This window comes from Saimiri boliviensis, chromosome 3 (assembly GCF_048565385.1).
Source record: "Saimiri boliviensis isolate mSaiBol1 chromosome 3, mSaiBol1.pri, whole genome shotgun sequence".
Taxonomy (NCBI): domain Eukaryota; kingdom Metazoa; phylum Chordata; class Mammalia; order Primates; family Cebidae; genus Saimiri; species Saimiri boliviensis.
The window spans coordinates 36,812,981-36,829,496 of NC_133451.1; the positions used below are offsets into that span (position 1 = coordinate 36,812,981).

Sequence of the window (16,516 nt, forward strand, 5' to 3'; positions counted from 1 at the left end):
TTGTTCCTAGGCTTTCCAGGTTAGGAGATCATTTAAAAATAAATCTTTGTGGAAGAAAAAAAGTAATTGTGTACATGATATTCATTCAGCACCGTATTTATAATTATACACGAGTGCCAAACAATCTCAGTTTTAATGTTTGTGGTTTTTACTGTTCAGACTATTCAGAAGTTCCATGATGTGGCATCCATTGATGACGGCTTGGCTGAGGTTGAAATGTGAGGGGTTTGTGACAGGTGTGTGGAAGCAGATTCCTTAGCTAAGAGAGCGCCTGTTCAACCTGCCAGGCGTGTGCTGGGAACATCCATGAGTTGCCTGGTTTAATTCTCACAGCCGTCCTGGGAGGTGGATGCCGTCTGCCCCAGGTGGGAGGCCAGGAACTGTGGCTGAGAGGTTAAGTACCTAGCTCAAGTCATTCATAGAGTCACCAGTAAAGCCTTGATTTTAAGGCTGACTCAGAGCCTCTAAGCCAGTTACCTCAGTCGTCAAATGGAGATAATAATCCCTGCTGACCTCGCTGTGGCTCTGAGGGACAAAAGAGAATCAGTTCAATCCAGTAAACAATTCTCTTCTCTCCCGCCTACGCTCCGCACACACATGCTACAGATAGAATGGATTTCAGTTTTTAGACATCAAATGACTTTTGTGCCTTATTAGTATTATCCACTGAATTAAATCAAAAACAGCAAGCTGAAAAATTAATCTCAAGGAAGACAAAACAGGATTGTTGGGAATGGTGAGAAAGTCAACCTGGTTTTTGAAAACTGATTCCAGGGAAGCTAGGCTAGTTTGAATGCTAATAGGGTGCCATCAGAAGAGGGAGTTTTACACTGATTTTTAACAACATTGGAGTTACTTAAGGGAATGCAGTAGAGAGGCAGTTTGTGCCCTTTTAAAGTCTGACTTCATTCTCTGAATGTGTGTTCTGATCTTGCAGGGTTTTTTTTTGTTGTTGTTTTTTTAAGATGGTCCCAGCTTGACTGCCTTCTCAGATCCATCAGATAAATGCTGGGGCTTCACTGCTGTGCTGAGAGCCCCCAGCCCCTGGAGTTCTCTTATAGAAACAACTGGAAAGAAAGGAAATGCCTTGGGCAGCAGCAGCTGTCTTCTGACTCCCCTTTCCGCCCTGCTTTCCTTACCAAGAGAAAGGACAGACAGGAACAGCTCGAGTCACTTGTGCACTTTGGGGATTGTTTTTCACACGTGTGGTGTTTTCATCACCATTACTATTGTGGGAAAGAAGACAGCTCAGGCCTTGTTCTGTATTCACTCATCAGTGTGGGTGACATTTGGGTTTTGGCTCATTTCTGCATATTTGTGTGAAAGGAGAGTTTTTTTAGTAAACAATCCGATTACTTAGCTGTTCTTGTAACTCTGAAAACCCAACTGAACTATAATTAAACTTTGACTCGGTGACTGTGCAAATAGGGCTACGATTCTTTTGTTTCTTTTCTCCTTTTAAACAACAGTTGATGTATCTAACATCACAGAATTTTCAGCAAAAAGAAGTCATGAAGTAAGAACTAAAAATACATTTTTATATGTTTTTTTAAATGAGATTTTTTTTTTTTTGCTTTTTGAAGATAAGTGTCAAAAACCTGCGCTTAATGTTACCTTCAAATTATTTCTAGATGTTTCTTATATCCTTTCGTCCCAAGTAAAATTATTACCTTCTCAGCACATAGTTTTTCTGATCACTTTTAGTACCAAGTGTAGGGCGAAGCATTAAAGGAGATGCATCACAGGTGTGCCCTGACGTGATTGCAGGAACCTGCTTATACGTGTGGGGTTTTTCTCAATTTTAATACCTGATGACTTTTCTTTCTATAACAGGTATTTGAAATGGACATTGTGAAACAGTTACAAGCTTACGAAGTTGAGTACCATGTGCTTCAAGAAGAACTGATCGATTCCTCTCCTCTCAGTGACAACCAAAGAATGGATAAATTAGAGAAAACCAACAGCAGCTTACGCAAACAGAACCTTGACCTCCTTGAACAGTTGCAGGTAGAGCATGTTTATAAAGCAGCTTCCCGAATCACAGACATAAAATGGTAGTTCATTAACTCACCAAAGGCAACAGCAGGCTGGGCTTTCCCATGACCAGAGGACCTTTCCCACCCTGATCTGTTTATAGTTGCGATCAAAGGTATCCCGGGAGAATGGGTCCTTTTCATTATGGAGTAGACAGATTGTCTTTTGCTGAGGTCAGACGGTCCCAGAGCTTTCTGAGAGTCTGTTTCTGCACTGAACTCCTTTAGGAAACAGGCCCAGAAAGGAACTTGGATTCAGGGTGCTGTGGCCCAGTAGCTGAATGTCAGCAGTTGTCATTACTTAAAGAGAATCTAAAAGCTTTAACTTCAATGAGCAAAACCAGCTAGGTCCAGAGGGACCGTAAAGGAGGAAGGTAACACAGAAATATACATAACAAACTCGAGTAGATCATAATTCTTTGTGAGTCCGTGGTGCATATACAAAGACTTGATGCATGAAGGTCTCAGTTCTCCCCTCTAGAAGCTTTCATTTCAACATGGATACACTCAGGTGCAGACATACAGAAGAAAGACCAGTTGAGACTGTGCACGCGGGAGAGCAAGCAGAGCAAGTGCTGAGGTGCAGCATGGAGACGAGCTGGCCAGGTCCAGCGTCACCCCCGCACCCACCCATCGCCCAGGCATACTGCCGCAAAGAACACCTAACTGTGGATGTGGAGTGCAGCTCTCTTGTCAATCACATGGCATACAGCAACCATATGTTCTTTTTTTTTTTTTTTTTTTTTTTTTTCTGAGATGGAGTTTTGCTCTTGTTGCTCAGGCTGGAGTGCAATGGCGTGATCTCAGCACACCGCAACCTCTGCCTCCCAGATTCAAACGATTCCCCTGCCTCAGCCTCCCGAGTAGCTGGGATTATAGGCATGCACCACCACGCCTGGCTAATTTTTTGCATTTTTAGTAGAGATGGGGTTTCTCCATGTTGGTCAGGTTAGTCTCAAACTCCCAACCTCAGGTGATCCTCGTGTCTTGGCTTCCCAAAGTGCTAGGATTACAAGCGTGAGCCACCACGCCCAGCCATGTTCTACTTTCTTTAATGTCACAAGTGGGTAGCAGTGCTGTCCCTGTTAAGGAATTGTTTTGAGGGTATTTTTAAAAGTTGTTTTTGAGTGGCTTTGGATAAAAATGCATACTTTTGCCCAAATTTTTTATGGTGTTCCTGGTCTGTCCTGAGAATAAGCCTTCTGTTCTGATCTAAGCCTCTGATTTTTCTCCATAGAAAGATGCGCTTGGCAGACACAAGCTTGGCAGCAACGTGAGAAAGGCCAGCCTAGTGAATTAAGCTGTCTGACCTGTGTTTCTCCCAGCGGGCATTCCATCCCAGCAGACCCTAGCAGATATGTGCAAGAGAGGAACCAAGACCAAATGCTTTTCCTGCCCAGCCCTAACTACCACTCACATTCTGAAATTTCACTTTTTTTTTCCCCCCTAAGATAGAGATGTCCTAACTGAAAATATGCCTGTATACAATTTACCCTGGAAGTCTCAGATGTCCCTGAAAGGAAATCTCAATGGGATGAAGAGCCTCATCTGGCCTGTAGGGGTCCACAGTAGAGGTGGTCATTTTAAATGGCTTCCAAGTCAATGATAGGTCCTTGAAATATAATATAGTAGAAGCACTTCTCATAAAGGTCACATTGGCATTGAAGCGTTCAGTTTGTTAAGATATGTAGTTCTCATATAAAAGGTTTGTTATATTGGGTAAATGACTATGTAGTTTTTTGGTGACAGAGCATACAAAGTAATTTCATGCGGCTCCTGGGCTTCTGTTTTTGTGAAGACAGGGAGTTGTGAAAAACTTCTTAGCGAGCTACATTCCTCAATAAAGGCATCAGACAGTAATTGGTGATTACAGATGTTCTCCCTGGAATGGTCAGTCATTCTCTTGACCACCTAGCCCTGCACTTCTGGAAGGATAGTTCAGAACTGTGGTCTATGCCAACCACTAGTAATTCCTGACTCCCTGCAGTGCTGAGGGCTGGTGGCCACCAAGTTGAGTAAGCCACTGCAGCTCTCAAAGAGTTGGGTCTAGGATTGTATTGTATTGACTGGTGGGTGTTTTGATATAGTTTTTCCATGACCGTCTATGAAAATATGCCTCTCATATGTGAGAATCATGCCTCCTCCTCATACCCTTTTCAGACACAGACAAGGAAAGGTGTTTCATACAGTCCTGAATTTTTGTATAGCTTTTCTAGGGGGGCCAAAATATCAAAGTGGACCCATTTCCTATTTTTATTCTGTTCATAAAATTGTTAGAAATACCAAAATCCCCTTTCTTTGCTTGTTAAACACGTGAAAGCTGTCTAGAAGCTGGAGAGCAAACTCTACCACCTGTTTTATGCAGCAGTGTATCAGACGATCGCATAGACATGCCAGAGGGAGCCAAATAATAATGCACATGGATTTGTCCTAATCCCTGCAAGTCACTGACGCCCACACCGAGCCAGGTGCTGCGGGAGGCAGGACCGTGTGTGAAAGAGAAGACATGCTTGCTTCTACAAAAGCGTCAGGGTTGTTGAGGAGACCTGATGTTAATGCAGAATTGCAGATGACCAGGCAGATTAATTCACTACTAACTAAGGTGCAGGCTGCACCTGGAAATGCAGGGAGGCTTCAGAGGGTAGACCTTGACCCAGGCCCTTACGATGGATGGATTTTGAGGATCAGAGAGTGGGGCTTAGAGGGAGACCCCAAGCGTGCCCCCCCACCCTGCCCAGTAAGCTGACAAACTAAGGTTCTTGGTCCTTTTTTCACTCTATTTCAGGTGTTCTAGTGGCTCAGCCAGAGCTAGACTTTGAGTCATGAATTGTCTGTCTGGCACAAGTGTTGACACGTTCAAAAAAACTGTTTTCTTTGTTTGAACAATGAAAAAAAAAGATGCAGCATTTTTTTCTCCACCTACGGTAAATGGGGGCATGACAAATCTAGACTGGATTAGTGAGATAGACCCAGTCACAGAGCACTCCAGGATGCAGCTGTGAGCTGGGGAACGGGTCAGAAAGGCCTCAGGGACATCAGCATAAGTGTTGGAGTTTCCACAGTTTTCTCAGGGAACCCCTTCATGTCACTAGAGCTGACTTACTTGTCACCTGGGAAGCCTTCCCGAGCAAATTAGAGAGAGGAGCAACAGTCACTAGAAAGATACACCTGGTCGTTCTGTTTAGCTAGCATTAATTATGTGCTAGATGCTGAAGATGTAAACTGAGTAAGAGGAGCCTCGTTCCTCTGTAGGGTGAGAGAGAGGATACTGCTTATCTCTGTGGCTGATAGCGGTCACCGAGACCAGGCACATCAACCTCTTAGCAGAACACCTGGCTTTTCTAAGGACTCCATATGTGTTCCAGGGAAATGCCTGTATTTCTTGACATAGCGATGTCTTGTTACTCTGGACATCACTAGCTTTACACAGTAGCTTTAGATGGCATGCACATGAATAAATGCAACTTGATTTCTTGTTGGTTCCTTTTTGAGTATCACTGTGTTTGCAAAGAATTTCAGATTAGAGGATTGTTACTACCTTGGGCCTTCAAGTGGAAACCATTTCGAGTTTTTGTCAGTCCAAAATCAGTTTGTGCATGTATATATGTACTCATCAAAACAAGCCAGGCTCTGCTGCAGTAGCAAAGTTCCAAATCCCCGAGGCTTGCCCACCGGAAGTCTTTGTGTCGCTGAAGCCGCCTCCCTCCATTCCCCGCGCATCCCCCGCCCGCCCGCTTTCCTGAAGCATTCTTTGGCCTTATCCAAGCTGCCCTTCCAGTGGTGGTGCCTGGGGACTTGGGTTCCCTCTGTGTTGGGTTGCCTGGGACTTGGGTTCCCACCATCGCAGCATCAGCAGCCACAACGGGAAAAAAACGCTGGGGACTCTTAGGGTGCTTTTAAGGGCCTGGCGCACCTACCTGCAAGGGGAGCTGAGAATGGACTTCCTTTGTGGCCAGAACTGATGATAAAACTGCAGACTCGTGGCTGAAACACCGCTCCAGAGTGCTCCCAAGGCTGGACACGAGTGGGCGCTGGATCCCTCCTGTGTTATCACGGGCAATTGCATTCTCATTTCTTCTTTTATTCTCCAGGTGGCACATGGTAGGATCCAAAGCCTTGAGGCCACCATTGAGAAGCTCCTGAGCAGCGAGAGCAAGCTGAAGCAGGCCATGCTTACCTTAGAGCTGGAGCGGTCAGCACTGCTGCAGACCGTGGAGGAGCTGCGGCGTCGGAGCGCAGAGCCAAGCCGCCTGGGGCCTGAGCACGCGCAGCTCGAGCCCACGGGTGACTGACAGCTCTGCGAGAGAGACTGCAACACCATCCTCCACTGTCCAGGCCTTAACTGCAAGGGACAGAAGATGCTGGAGGGAGAGAAGGAAGCTTGAAGTGTGCTTCTCAGGGAGGAAACTGGCTTGCCAGCAAGTAGATTCTTACAGACTTGCCATTCAGGGGGCGGGTCCCAGTGTTTTTGTTGTTGTTTTAGATTCTAAATCGTCCCTTCTCCAGTCCTGATGACTGTACACAGTAGCTTTAGATGGTGTGGATACGAATAAATGCAATTTATGTTTTCTTCTTGGTTCATTTTTGAGTATCACTGTGTTTCTAAAGAGTATTCATAATACCGTGGAATTTCAAACGCTGGAAGAGCTCAAGATCATTCCTCAGGCAAAGGTGTGGGTGCTGCATTCTTCCAAGAGGGTTTGTGTGACTACACCCTTAGTGTCACTGGCAAGGTGCAGTTGGCTCTTGCCCGTTCTTGATATGGAACCCTAAGATGATCATTGGGAAGAATTGAAAGTGATTTATTTAATTTGGATATCTTGATCACTGTCAAGTGAAACCGATCTCTCTCGTTGGTATTTAAGGAAGTTTGTCTTAAAAAAAAAAAAAAGAGAGAGTGTTTTTATACATTTTTGCTTGTCCCATAAGTACAGGTGATCAAAGTCACAGTAGGTAGTTACTCTATGGGACAGTTGACACTTTTAGACTCTACCAGGTATTGCTAGCACATGAACTGCAGTCGTAGGCTCTGAGACATTTCTTTCCTGGTAGTTTCATACCCATGCTATAGAGTCACGTATTTATTTTTGCCTGTTGCGTGATGTAATGCAATCATGTTCCTTTGAGTCTCCATCCCTTAGAAATCTGACTTCTTGCAGAAGGAGTAGGCACATCAAGATATTCAGGGGTGCCTCAAGAGTCTGGGACTTTCAAAAGATCAGGCTGAAGCTGCAATCAGATTTATGACAGCTGATGATTTTTCAGAGGTTGCACACAGTGACTCCTCCCTCAGGATGGCGAGTACCTGTGCCTTCAACAAGCAAAATGCTGCTCATGGTTGTCCTGCTTGCCGCCAGTCGCCGTGTAAAGCCTCTCCGATGTGCACTTAGAGTGGGTTGCTTCCTTACAAAGACGGTGTTCTGTGCAGTCACAGGTCACTTCCTTGACAACAGTCATTTCTGGTCTTTATCATTGTAACATTTCTTCTGTTCCAAAGGAGTTTCTTCCGATTCCCTCAGTTGTTGTGGGGGGTTTCTTAATCCTGGGGTGAAAGGAGAGATTGCCGTACTTAGACTCATTATGAGTCTCCCTGGCCATTTCACGGGGAGACCGCAGTGCCTGAACAGGTGGCTGGCACTCGAGACTTCCTCCTGCCCCCTGGCTCAGAGGATAGCGGTTTCCGTCAGAAACCAAGATGATGAGTTCAGCCTTTATCCCTAGTGGTTCCACTAGATGTAACTTCAAGGAGTTAACATTTGAGGACTTTGTTCTACATCAGATTTTACTATTTGAATGTTTACTGTTGGATTTTGGACATCTTATTACTGTTACTCAAAAACACTGACTCTGCATCAAATAAGAAACAAGAAAGCAATAAAACAACAAATAATTCATGCCCACATTTTTATGATTTTTTTTTTTAAAAAACTTTGGATTTTTGCTTTTCAGCCCGGGAGTAAAGGAATGCCTTATGAACATCTATGGTCTACGAGTGGTCATTACCCAACCATCAGTGGGATTATTTGAGATACTGGTGTCTGCTTCCAGTATTGTTATCTGAGTGTTTATTAGGTAAGTTGTTACACCTCTACACAGGGTCTGAGTTTAGCACTGATGAGACCAGCTCCATCAGTTGTATGTGACAGTGAGGGCTGTTAAGAGATTGCATTGGCAGAAAGGACTGTTGCTATGAGCCCATGGATGTAGGTTGGACGGCCTCAGACTGTGACTGACTCAGCGAGATGCAGAGAGGCATCTTGTGTGAAGATTCTCAGAGTGTGAAGATTCTCAGAGCCAAATTTTTAAACCATGTTTTGTGTTATGTTTCCCCAACACTCACGTGCGCGCTTGGTGGCATCATTCTTTTGGTACCATTTATGCCTCTTAAGACATTATGAGGCCTCAAGAAGGGCCCTAAAACCTGGAACGGGATGAGAGTCTTCAGTATGCACACTCGGTTCAGCTTCCTCGCAGGGTGCCCTGTGGTTAGAACAATGTGTCCATTTGGAGGTCTGTGTGTCTGATTTTGGTAAACGGGAGAAGAGTTGCTCCAAGTCTCACGGAATACCAGATTTTGCCACAGAATTAGACCATGCCGAACTGTGTGAAATGCTGGAGAAGTGAAGATGCAGAAGGCATGTGAATCAGGCCAAGTCACCAGGTCATCTTTGAGTAGCAAAGCACAAGGCCACTGCTGAAGTGGGCCTAGGCAGGTGACGTGGCATGGGCTCTGTGACCATCCCCGTGGGTTTTTAGCCAGGTGGCTAGTCGTGGGCCTGGGCCTACCCTAGTCAGCACTCAGGAAGAAGAGCTGGAGTGAAGCAGAAGGGAGCGAGGACCTTTGTGTCTGTCGCCTCACAACACCACATTGAACAATGATGATCTCAGAGAAAAATGGCACCTGCTTCACTTTGGCCTTCCAGATCTCATGCCAGCACGTCTTAGAGCTAATTCTGAATTAGAACCACCAGGGAAGGGGACTCTGGATTAACCACGTTAACATAGTATAAGCCACCGTGGTGAATTTTGGAACCTGCCTACTTTGACAGCACGCATGTGTGAGTCCTTTTCTAGAGGACTTTCGTCTAAGCATGTATGATTAGTGATACACAGAGTTCAGACTCAGATTGACGTTAGCATTGAGAGCTGCTGATGGTACACCATTGGAGATGACAGACTTCAGAGACCACTGCTGGCTTCTGGGACTGCCTCCCAGCCTTCAGCTGCCCTGCCTTGCCGGCTATAGGAAGAGCTGACACTGATCACCAATTCTAATTAAAATCCAGAAACTGTAGGAAAATTATTTACATGCCACATTGTCTTAATCTAAACTCTGCTCTAAGGGTTTGGCATGGCTCAAAATAATCTGGGACTGGAAAAGCTGGAGGGAACTTTCCTTCATTTATACTAGAAAGTCACCTCCCACCTCATTTTGTAGAGGAAAATGCTGAGTGAGGTGTAGAGAGTTTCAGAATCACCTGATGGTTGGCTGCAGGATCAGAGTAGGTCCCTGGCCTTCTGGCCACCTAGTAGTGAGCACCACCCAGCTTTACTTCCAGTGAGTTTGGGGAACCATTTCTGATGACATCAATTTACAAAGCAAAGAGAAGTCTGCTTCATTTTCACAAAGCTGACTTCTATTCTGAAGAGCCCAAATCGATTTATCCCCTGAAATGCCTCCAGTAGCTTTAATTGATACAGTTAAAACTGGGGGGCTCTCCGGGGAGTGACCCCTATGTGTGGACCCAGGGGCAGAGGAATTCTATTGCCACAGGATTTGACATGATTAGATACAATGTTTGCTCTTGACAACTATTTCTTTTTTACCTTTGGACTTTTGAAAACCTTTGCTTTGTAATGTTTTTAGAAAAAAACCCACAGAATTGCCTTTGGTTTTGTAAAAAGAGAAACTTTATTATGTAAACTATTTTGCTGCCCTCTCTAGAAATTATTAGAATGATTAGGGAAATGCAAGAGCTATGTGGTATGGAGCAGCCACAATAGTGATTTGGATAATTTGATAACAAATTATTAAAAAGAATGTTCTTAGTATTTAGGCTTCATAGATACCTTTGTTTGTATCTGTCAAAATAACCATAGAGCTGTCTTGGTTGTAAACCCTAATGGTAAAGTATTTGGATTTCTACCATGAGGTATATGTTTATTAATAAATTTTGTGCATGACTAAATTGATAGAAGTTTTGAATGAGGTTAAAATACGATGTTTAAAAATATTAATGACAAAACTCCTATTCAGTATTTTTAAGAAGAATGAGCACTTCATTACTGCAAATGCTGTAAAACTATGATTAGTCATTCAGACATCAATTTCCAAGTTCAGCCTAGTTTTATGGTTGGTTTTAATGCACTTCCAAAATGACTTCCAAAATCTAGTAACTCTAAGTGGAAGAAGAACACAACGAATCACATTAAGTCATAATTGCTCATTCTTCATTTTTATTCATCAATTATGCAAAGATTTTTGTGGAAATCTGTGTAATGAATTTCCATCTTCTCTCATGACAGACAACACAAACTAATCAAAACGTGTTAAGGGTTTTATAATTTTTAACCAAAGACACTATAACACCAGAACTCTTCATTTGGAAAGTTTTGAACAAATTATAAAAACGTTTCCATGTTTGAGTAACACCCTCACATGATTTTTGGCCAAAACATGACCTAACTCATAGAAACACTTCCAAACCCTTTTCTGAAAAGCCTCTCTCTAGCACTTTCGCCATCTTCCTTTCCTGGGCCCACCCCGCCTTGGAGCCTCTGCTCTGGATAATCATGGTAGGGACAGGTAGCAAGTTCGTGGTCCTGCTGTAGACAACTGTCTCGCCTCCAGCCCTCCCCTGCAGTGCCACCGAAGACTCGTGGTTCTGGGCCTACAAAGAGCTTGGCTGAGCAGAGCAGAGAGGAACTGAACAGTGTGTGTTAACAATGGAGCCTGTGAATCACTCCTGTGAATCATGGCACTTTATTACTGCAGTGCCCTTTCCTTAAGCCCACTGAAGACAGCCTGGATAGCCTGGCATGGCCAAGGGGTGGGGGGACAGCTTTGTTACATCCTTTTTCCCAGTCATTTGCCTGCTTTCCTCACTCTTCTGACTACATCTTCCTGCCCTTGTTTTTCTTATTCCATATTTGGATGGATGTTGACCAATTTGGGGTGTCTCCTTCCTGCTCTTCCAGAAAGCTCTTCTTTCTAAACCCCATAATTATGTTTTTAATCTCTTTCAACTGTTGGAAAAGGTGACTCTGATTACTGTTAAACTTGGGCTTTGGCTCTCAGCACCCTGCAGGGTAGCCTCCTGAGGTGCCATCTTGGGGATGCTTTGCAGATGGCGAAGTAGCACATGAGGGAGATAGAGGTAAGTTGGCATGTGGGTCTATTGAATGCTACCAAATGCCTATCTCTGTTCTGTACTTCTTACCAAGGAGGGCATGAGCTGTTTATTGTCCTTTCTTTGAAATACGTGACTATCAAATTTACTCCTAAATTTCATATGTTCAAATCATCTAAATGGGTTTGTTATTAGAAAGGATATTAGCTTTTTCACTCTGGATCTGTCTCTTCACTATAGCCACACTATCTTTGCATAGTATGGTTTCACCTGCCTGCCTCTCCATATCCAGCTTGGCGGGCATGACATCTCCCTGGCTGTCACCCTCCAGCCGTCTTAAGTGCCCCCAGCAATGTACCAAGCCTTGTTCTAGGTCCTGAGATGACAAGGTAAGTGTCTGCCACCACTGCACTTTTATTCTAGTGAGGGAGGCAGGTAATTTGAATAAGTAAGCAAAAATCAATCATGAGGTGGAGGCTGCTTACTTAAAATGTTCAGAGAAGACTCAGTTGAGAAGCTGGTATTCAAGTGAGACTGGGAAGGAACCAGCTAACAGAAGAGTTGGGTGAGAGTGTTCTGGGTGACCTAATATTAGAAGGTGGAAGAGTCCCTTCCAAATGACAAATGATTCTATCTTCGCTTTGAGTCTTGAGCCAAGTCCTTACACCCCAAACCCACTGCTATGGTCTGAATGTTGATGTCATCTCATTCCCCCTTCATTTGTGTGTTCAAATATAATATCCAATCTGATAGAATTAAGAGGCATTTGGGAAGTGATTAAGTCACAAGGGCTCTACCCTCATGAATGGAATCAGTGCACTTAGAAGCTGGAGGGAGCTGCCTTGCCCTTCCACCACGTGATGACACAGCAAGAAGGTGACATCCACCTATGAGGGACAGTCCCTCACCAGACACCACATCTGCTGGTGCCTTGATGTTGGACTTCCCAGCCTCCAGAACTGTTGTTTATAAATTATCCAGTCTGAGCAGCCAAAACAAATTAATCCACTTAGCATCTACTTAACCCCATGTCTCTTTCAGATGGCAAGAAAATACCAATGTTTTTCAAGATAAATTTTCCATTATTGTATAGTCCAGTAAATATAAATGATAAATTTTCAGCTTTATCCACTGACTCTTTCAATGGGCACAAGGGAATCTGCTATTCTTAGCATTAAACTGCAAGGAGGAATGAGTTGGTGAAATGGACATTCTAGTGTGCACCTGGCAGGGGTGACCTTGTTACCTCAGTTTATGATGATCCCCCCTGCAGATCCGACAGCTAGTGGACACAGCCCTATCAACTTCCTGCCATGATCATCTGCAAAGGGAAACTGGGCATTGGGAAGACATTCCTTAAGGTTCAGGGAAAAACTGCATGTGATTTCATGGCGTGAGAGCCTAAAAGAGACTTTGCAAAATTCTACAAAAGTAAATTGCATTCCAGGGTACTGAGAAAATTTGAGCAAAAACAATTGCTCAACGGCTGTTAGTATTTTTTGGAATGAGTTGACAATGGTGAGAAGAGGCACTGGAGATGGGAAGACAGAGATCTTTGAAGAATTACAGAGCTCGCCAAACTTCCCAGTTTATTTAATGAGGTAGGACGTGGATGATGTAAAGTATCGTTCACGGAGCCCAGTGAAATGCTTGTCTGCATGGATCATGAGGATATTCTTGCAATCCTTCCTTTAATCCTCAGCGCCTTCTTTAAGAAAGCCCCAGAACTTTCCAGATATTTCTCCCAAATAATGTTTGTTTTTAATCCAATGTCAACTGCGTAATTGAACATGTGACCCTATTTTAACTTGACATTTCCAGAACACTCAAAACCAGATAGGTGGTTCTCTGATTAGCAAATGTGCAAGGATTTGGTTCTGACTCATTTTGACCCTCTCCGGTTCTACTTTATTCCAGTTATTTCATGCTTTCTTAAATCTTTAATATCCTTGTAAATCACTGTAAAATATTTGAGGAACAAGATGGAGCCAGGTAAATATAAATAGAAGCGACATCTCATGGCTAAAAGCACAGGCCCTGGCGTCAGCTGGAATCCGACCCTGATTTCTTGTCTGTAAAATGGAAATAACAGCTATTTCATAGGATTATTGTGCAAATGTTTACGACAAGGATTGAGTACTGTGGCTGACACCAAGTTAACAAGCAATAAATGTTATCATTACTTATGATGACATGAACTAAATAAATCCAGTTATGTGAGCTTGAGATTGGCCCTGGGCAAAATTCCTCAACAGTGCAAACATTAAAAATAGGTGATTCCTTACGATCATGTCATGCTAGCCCAATATAATTTTATGCTTCTGAAAGCACAATGACCAAACAGAAGATGGGAAGCTGTAGAAAAATATACCTTGATGTCAGCAGAGCTTTTGATATCTCGCACAATACCTTAAATAAAAGCTTGTTAAAACTTAAATGAGTTAAAGTAGCATGAGCAGAAGGAGAGTTCAATTGTGTTGATTTAATAAAACCAGGAAGGTCTCTAGGTGGTGATTCTCAGTCCTCGTTGCACAACAGAATCATCCAGAGAGATTTTTCAAAGTACCAGGGCCCAAGGGTACTCCAGGGCTACGTCTGGGGCCTGTACCCTGAGACCCACTACCCTAACAGACAAACTTAGAACCTGACATTTAAAAGTGCATCTTGCTTGAATCAGGTTATCTGGCCAGCTTGTCAACATCCATCAAGGTCCTGTCATTCACTGCATTTAGTCGGTGGCATCCGTGCCTCCAAGAGCATGGTCTCTAGCGCCTCATACAGATCACATGATACACATGTGCACCCGGCTGGCTAAGGACAAAACCTCACTCAGTGAGACCCCTCCTTTTTAGGCTCATCACAATCCATTATCAATCACAGCATTTTTCAATCCTAAACTTCAATTTCACTGGGGAGTTTAAAAACATAAAACAGCCCAGGCCCTACCCCAGAGTGCATGAGTGTGTTAGCCTGGAGTACCCTTGGGCCCTGGTATTTTGAAACCTGTTAGAAATTTATTTATTTTTATTTTTTATTTATTTATTTATTTTTTTGAGACGGAGTTTCACTCTTGTTACCCAGGCTGGAGTGCAATGGCGCGATCTCGGCTCACTGCAACCTCCGCCTCCTGGGTTCAGGCAATTCTACTGCCTCAGCCTCCTGAGTAGCTGGGATTACAGGCACACGCCACCATGCCCAGCTAATTTTTTGTATTTTTAGTAGAGACGGGGTTTCACCATGTTGACCAGGATGGTCTCGATCTCTTGACCTCGTGATCCACCCGCCTCGGCCTCCCAAAGTGCTGGGATTACAGGCGTGAGCCACCGCGCCCGGCCGAAATTTATTAATGAGCTCTACCCCAACCTACGAATTCAGAAACTCTGGAGGGTAGGATCAGCAATCTTTTTGCAAGCCTTCCATGGGATTCTGATATGTGCTAAAGTTTAAGAACCACTCACATAGAAGGGAGAATCTCACAGGACAAGTACAGAATCAGAGACACCTCATTATCCACAGCAGTGACTGTAAGGAGAGTCTGTTCATTCTTAATCTATAGTTTTATTCTCGCTTCCCCATTGCGATGAAGACCTCATACTTTGCAGATCACGTCACTTGCTTATCTCTGTGTTCTACAGCCATTGTATAAAACTGTTTATTGAAAATCTGAGTAATTCCAGAGACTGTTAAATAGTGAGAACTGTTGAGTTTAGAGTTAATGACACTGTAATCGCTAAGAAGAACAGCAGTTGCCATGTGCCAGGTACCGTTATGAGCCCCTTAGACAAATATTAACTCGCTGAATGAGAAAAGACATGATCATGATTACTGGTTGGGTAACAAGGGTTGACGGGTGGGCTTATTTAACTTCCAACGTTTTTGATAGGTCACAAGGAGTTCTGTGTGTCTGAGGATCTTTTTGATAAGTAGTAAAATATTAACTAGTAAAAAATACTAAAAATGAGCGATCCTTTACTTGCTCTGCCCTCCTAATATCCCCCCACCCCAAAAGAGGCAGGTGAGAGGAGGAAGAAAAATCTGCCTCCACACATGGAGGAAACAAGAGAAGGTGAAGTTGGGCGAGACTGTGCCAGGAGAGCTCACCCAGGACCAGGGCATGGGACAGGCATGCACCCATCTAAGGACACACATGGGAAATGAGGTGTAGGGCTGGTGGAGCTCAGATACTTCCCTCTCTCCTTCTCCTGGGGAACTTTCAGGTCATTCATATACAAAGGGAGGCATCAACCAGAGAGATGAAGACAACTTATGGGGCTTTTCTTAAGAATGAATTACTTTGGGACCAGTCAAGAGTTGTCTGAGGCCGGGCGCGGTGGCTCACGCCTGTAATCCCAGCACTTTGGGAGGCCGAGGCGGGTAGATCACGAGGTCAAGAGATCGAGACCATCCTGGTCAACATGGTGAAACCCCATCTCTACTAAAAATACAAAAAAAAAAAAATTAGCTGGGCCTGGTGGCTCGTGCCTGTAATCCCAGCTACTCAGGAGGCTGAGGCAGGAGAATTGCCTGAACCCAGGAGGCAGAGGTTGCAGTGAGCCGAGATCGCGCCATTGCACTCCAGCCTGGGTAATGAGTGAAACTCTGTCTCAAAAAAAAAAAAAAAAAAAAAAGAGCTGTCTGAAAGAGCTGTCATGACTTAAGGCACGTTTCCCAACTGAAAATGCGAGGAGCAGTCTGACTCCTGCAAAAGGCCTAGACTAGATTTTTCGGTGGCTGTGGCCAACCTTGGCCCTCTCTGTTTACTGGACTGGGGAGGCTCTGAGGCACACCGTTTCAAGGATTTTGCTCCTCTGAGATTAGAAATATGTTAGAATGTGTTAAAAATGCCAAGAAATCCTACAGTAAAAAACAACCACCACCACCTAGTTTCCACCTTTTCAATATGTTGTCTTTCTAAAATATTTATTTCCTTGATACGTTGCATGTGCTAAAAACTCATCCACACAACAGAAACATACAAAACAAGAAGTTTTTCAAAGTCCCCTCAACCCATATCCTACTTCCCAAAAGTAATCACTTAGCAGTTTCTTATCTCGTCCTCCAAAACTTATTATGTGTACTACAGGATATCTGTGTGTATGTTTGTACAGATATTCTTTTATTCACATAAATGAT

At 43.8% G+C, this 16,516-nt stretch overlaps 1 protein-coding gene across 9 annotated transcripts in view; it reads left to right on the forward strand.

Moving 5' to 3' along the window:
* The window catches only part of TBC1D1 (TBC1 domain family member 1), a 240,046-nt gene extending 233,443 nt beyond the window's left edge, over window positions 1-6,603 (forward strand). For all 9 annotated transcript variants that reach the window (XM_074395995.1, XM_074395993.1, XM_074395994.1 and 6 more), the window contains 2 exons: window positions 1,834-2,007; window positions 6,125-6,603. In XM_074395995.1, the coding sequence (XP_074252096.1) occupies window positions 1,834-2,007; window positions 6,125-6,325 (375 nt within the window). In that variant the 3' untranslated portion in view covers window positions 6,326-6,603. The remainder of the gene's footprint in view (window positions 1-1,833; window positions 2,008-6,124) is intronic.
* Window positions 6,604-16,516: the final 9,913 nt, after the last annotated feature.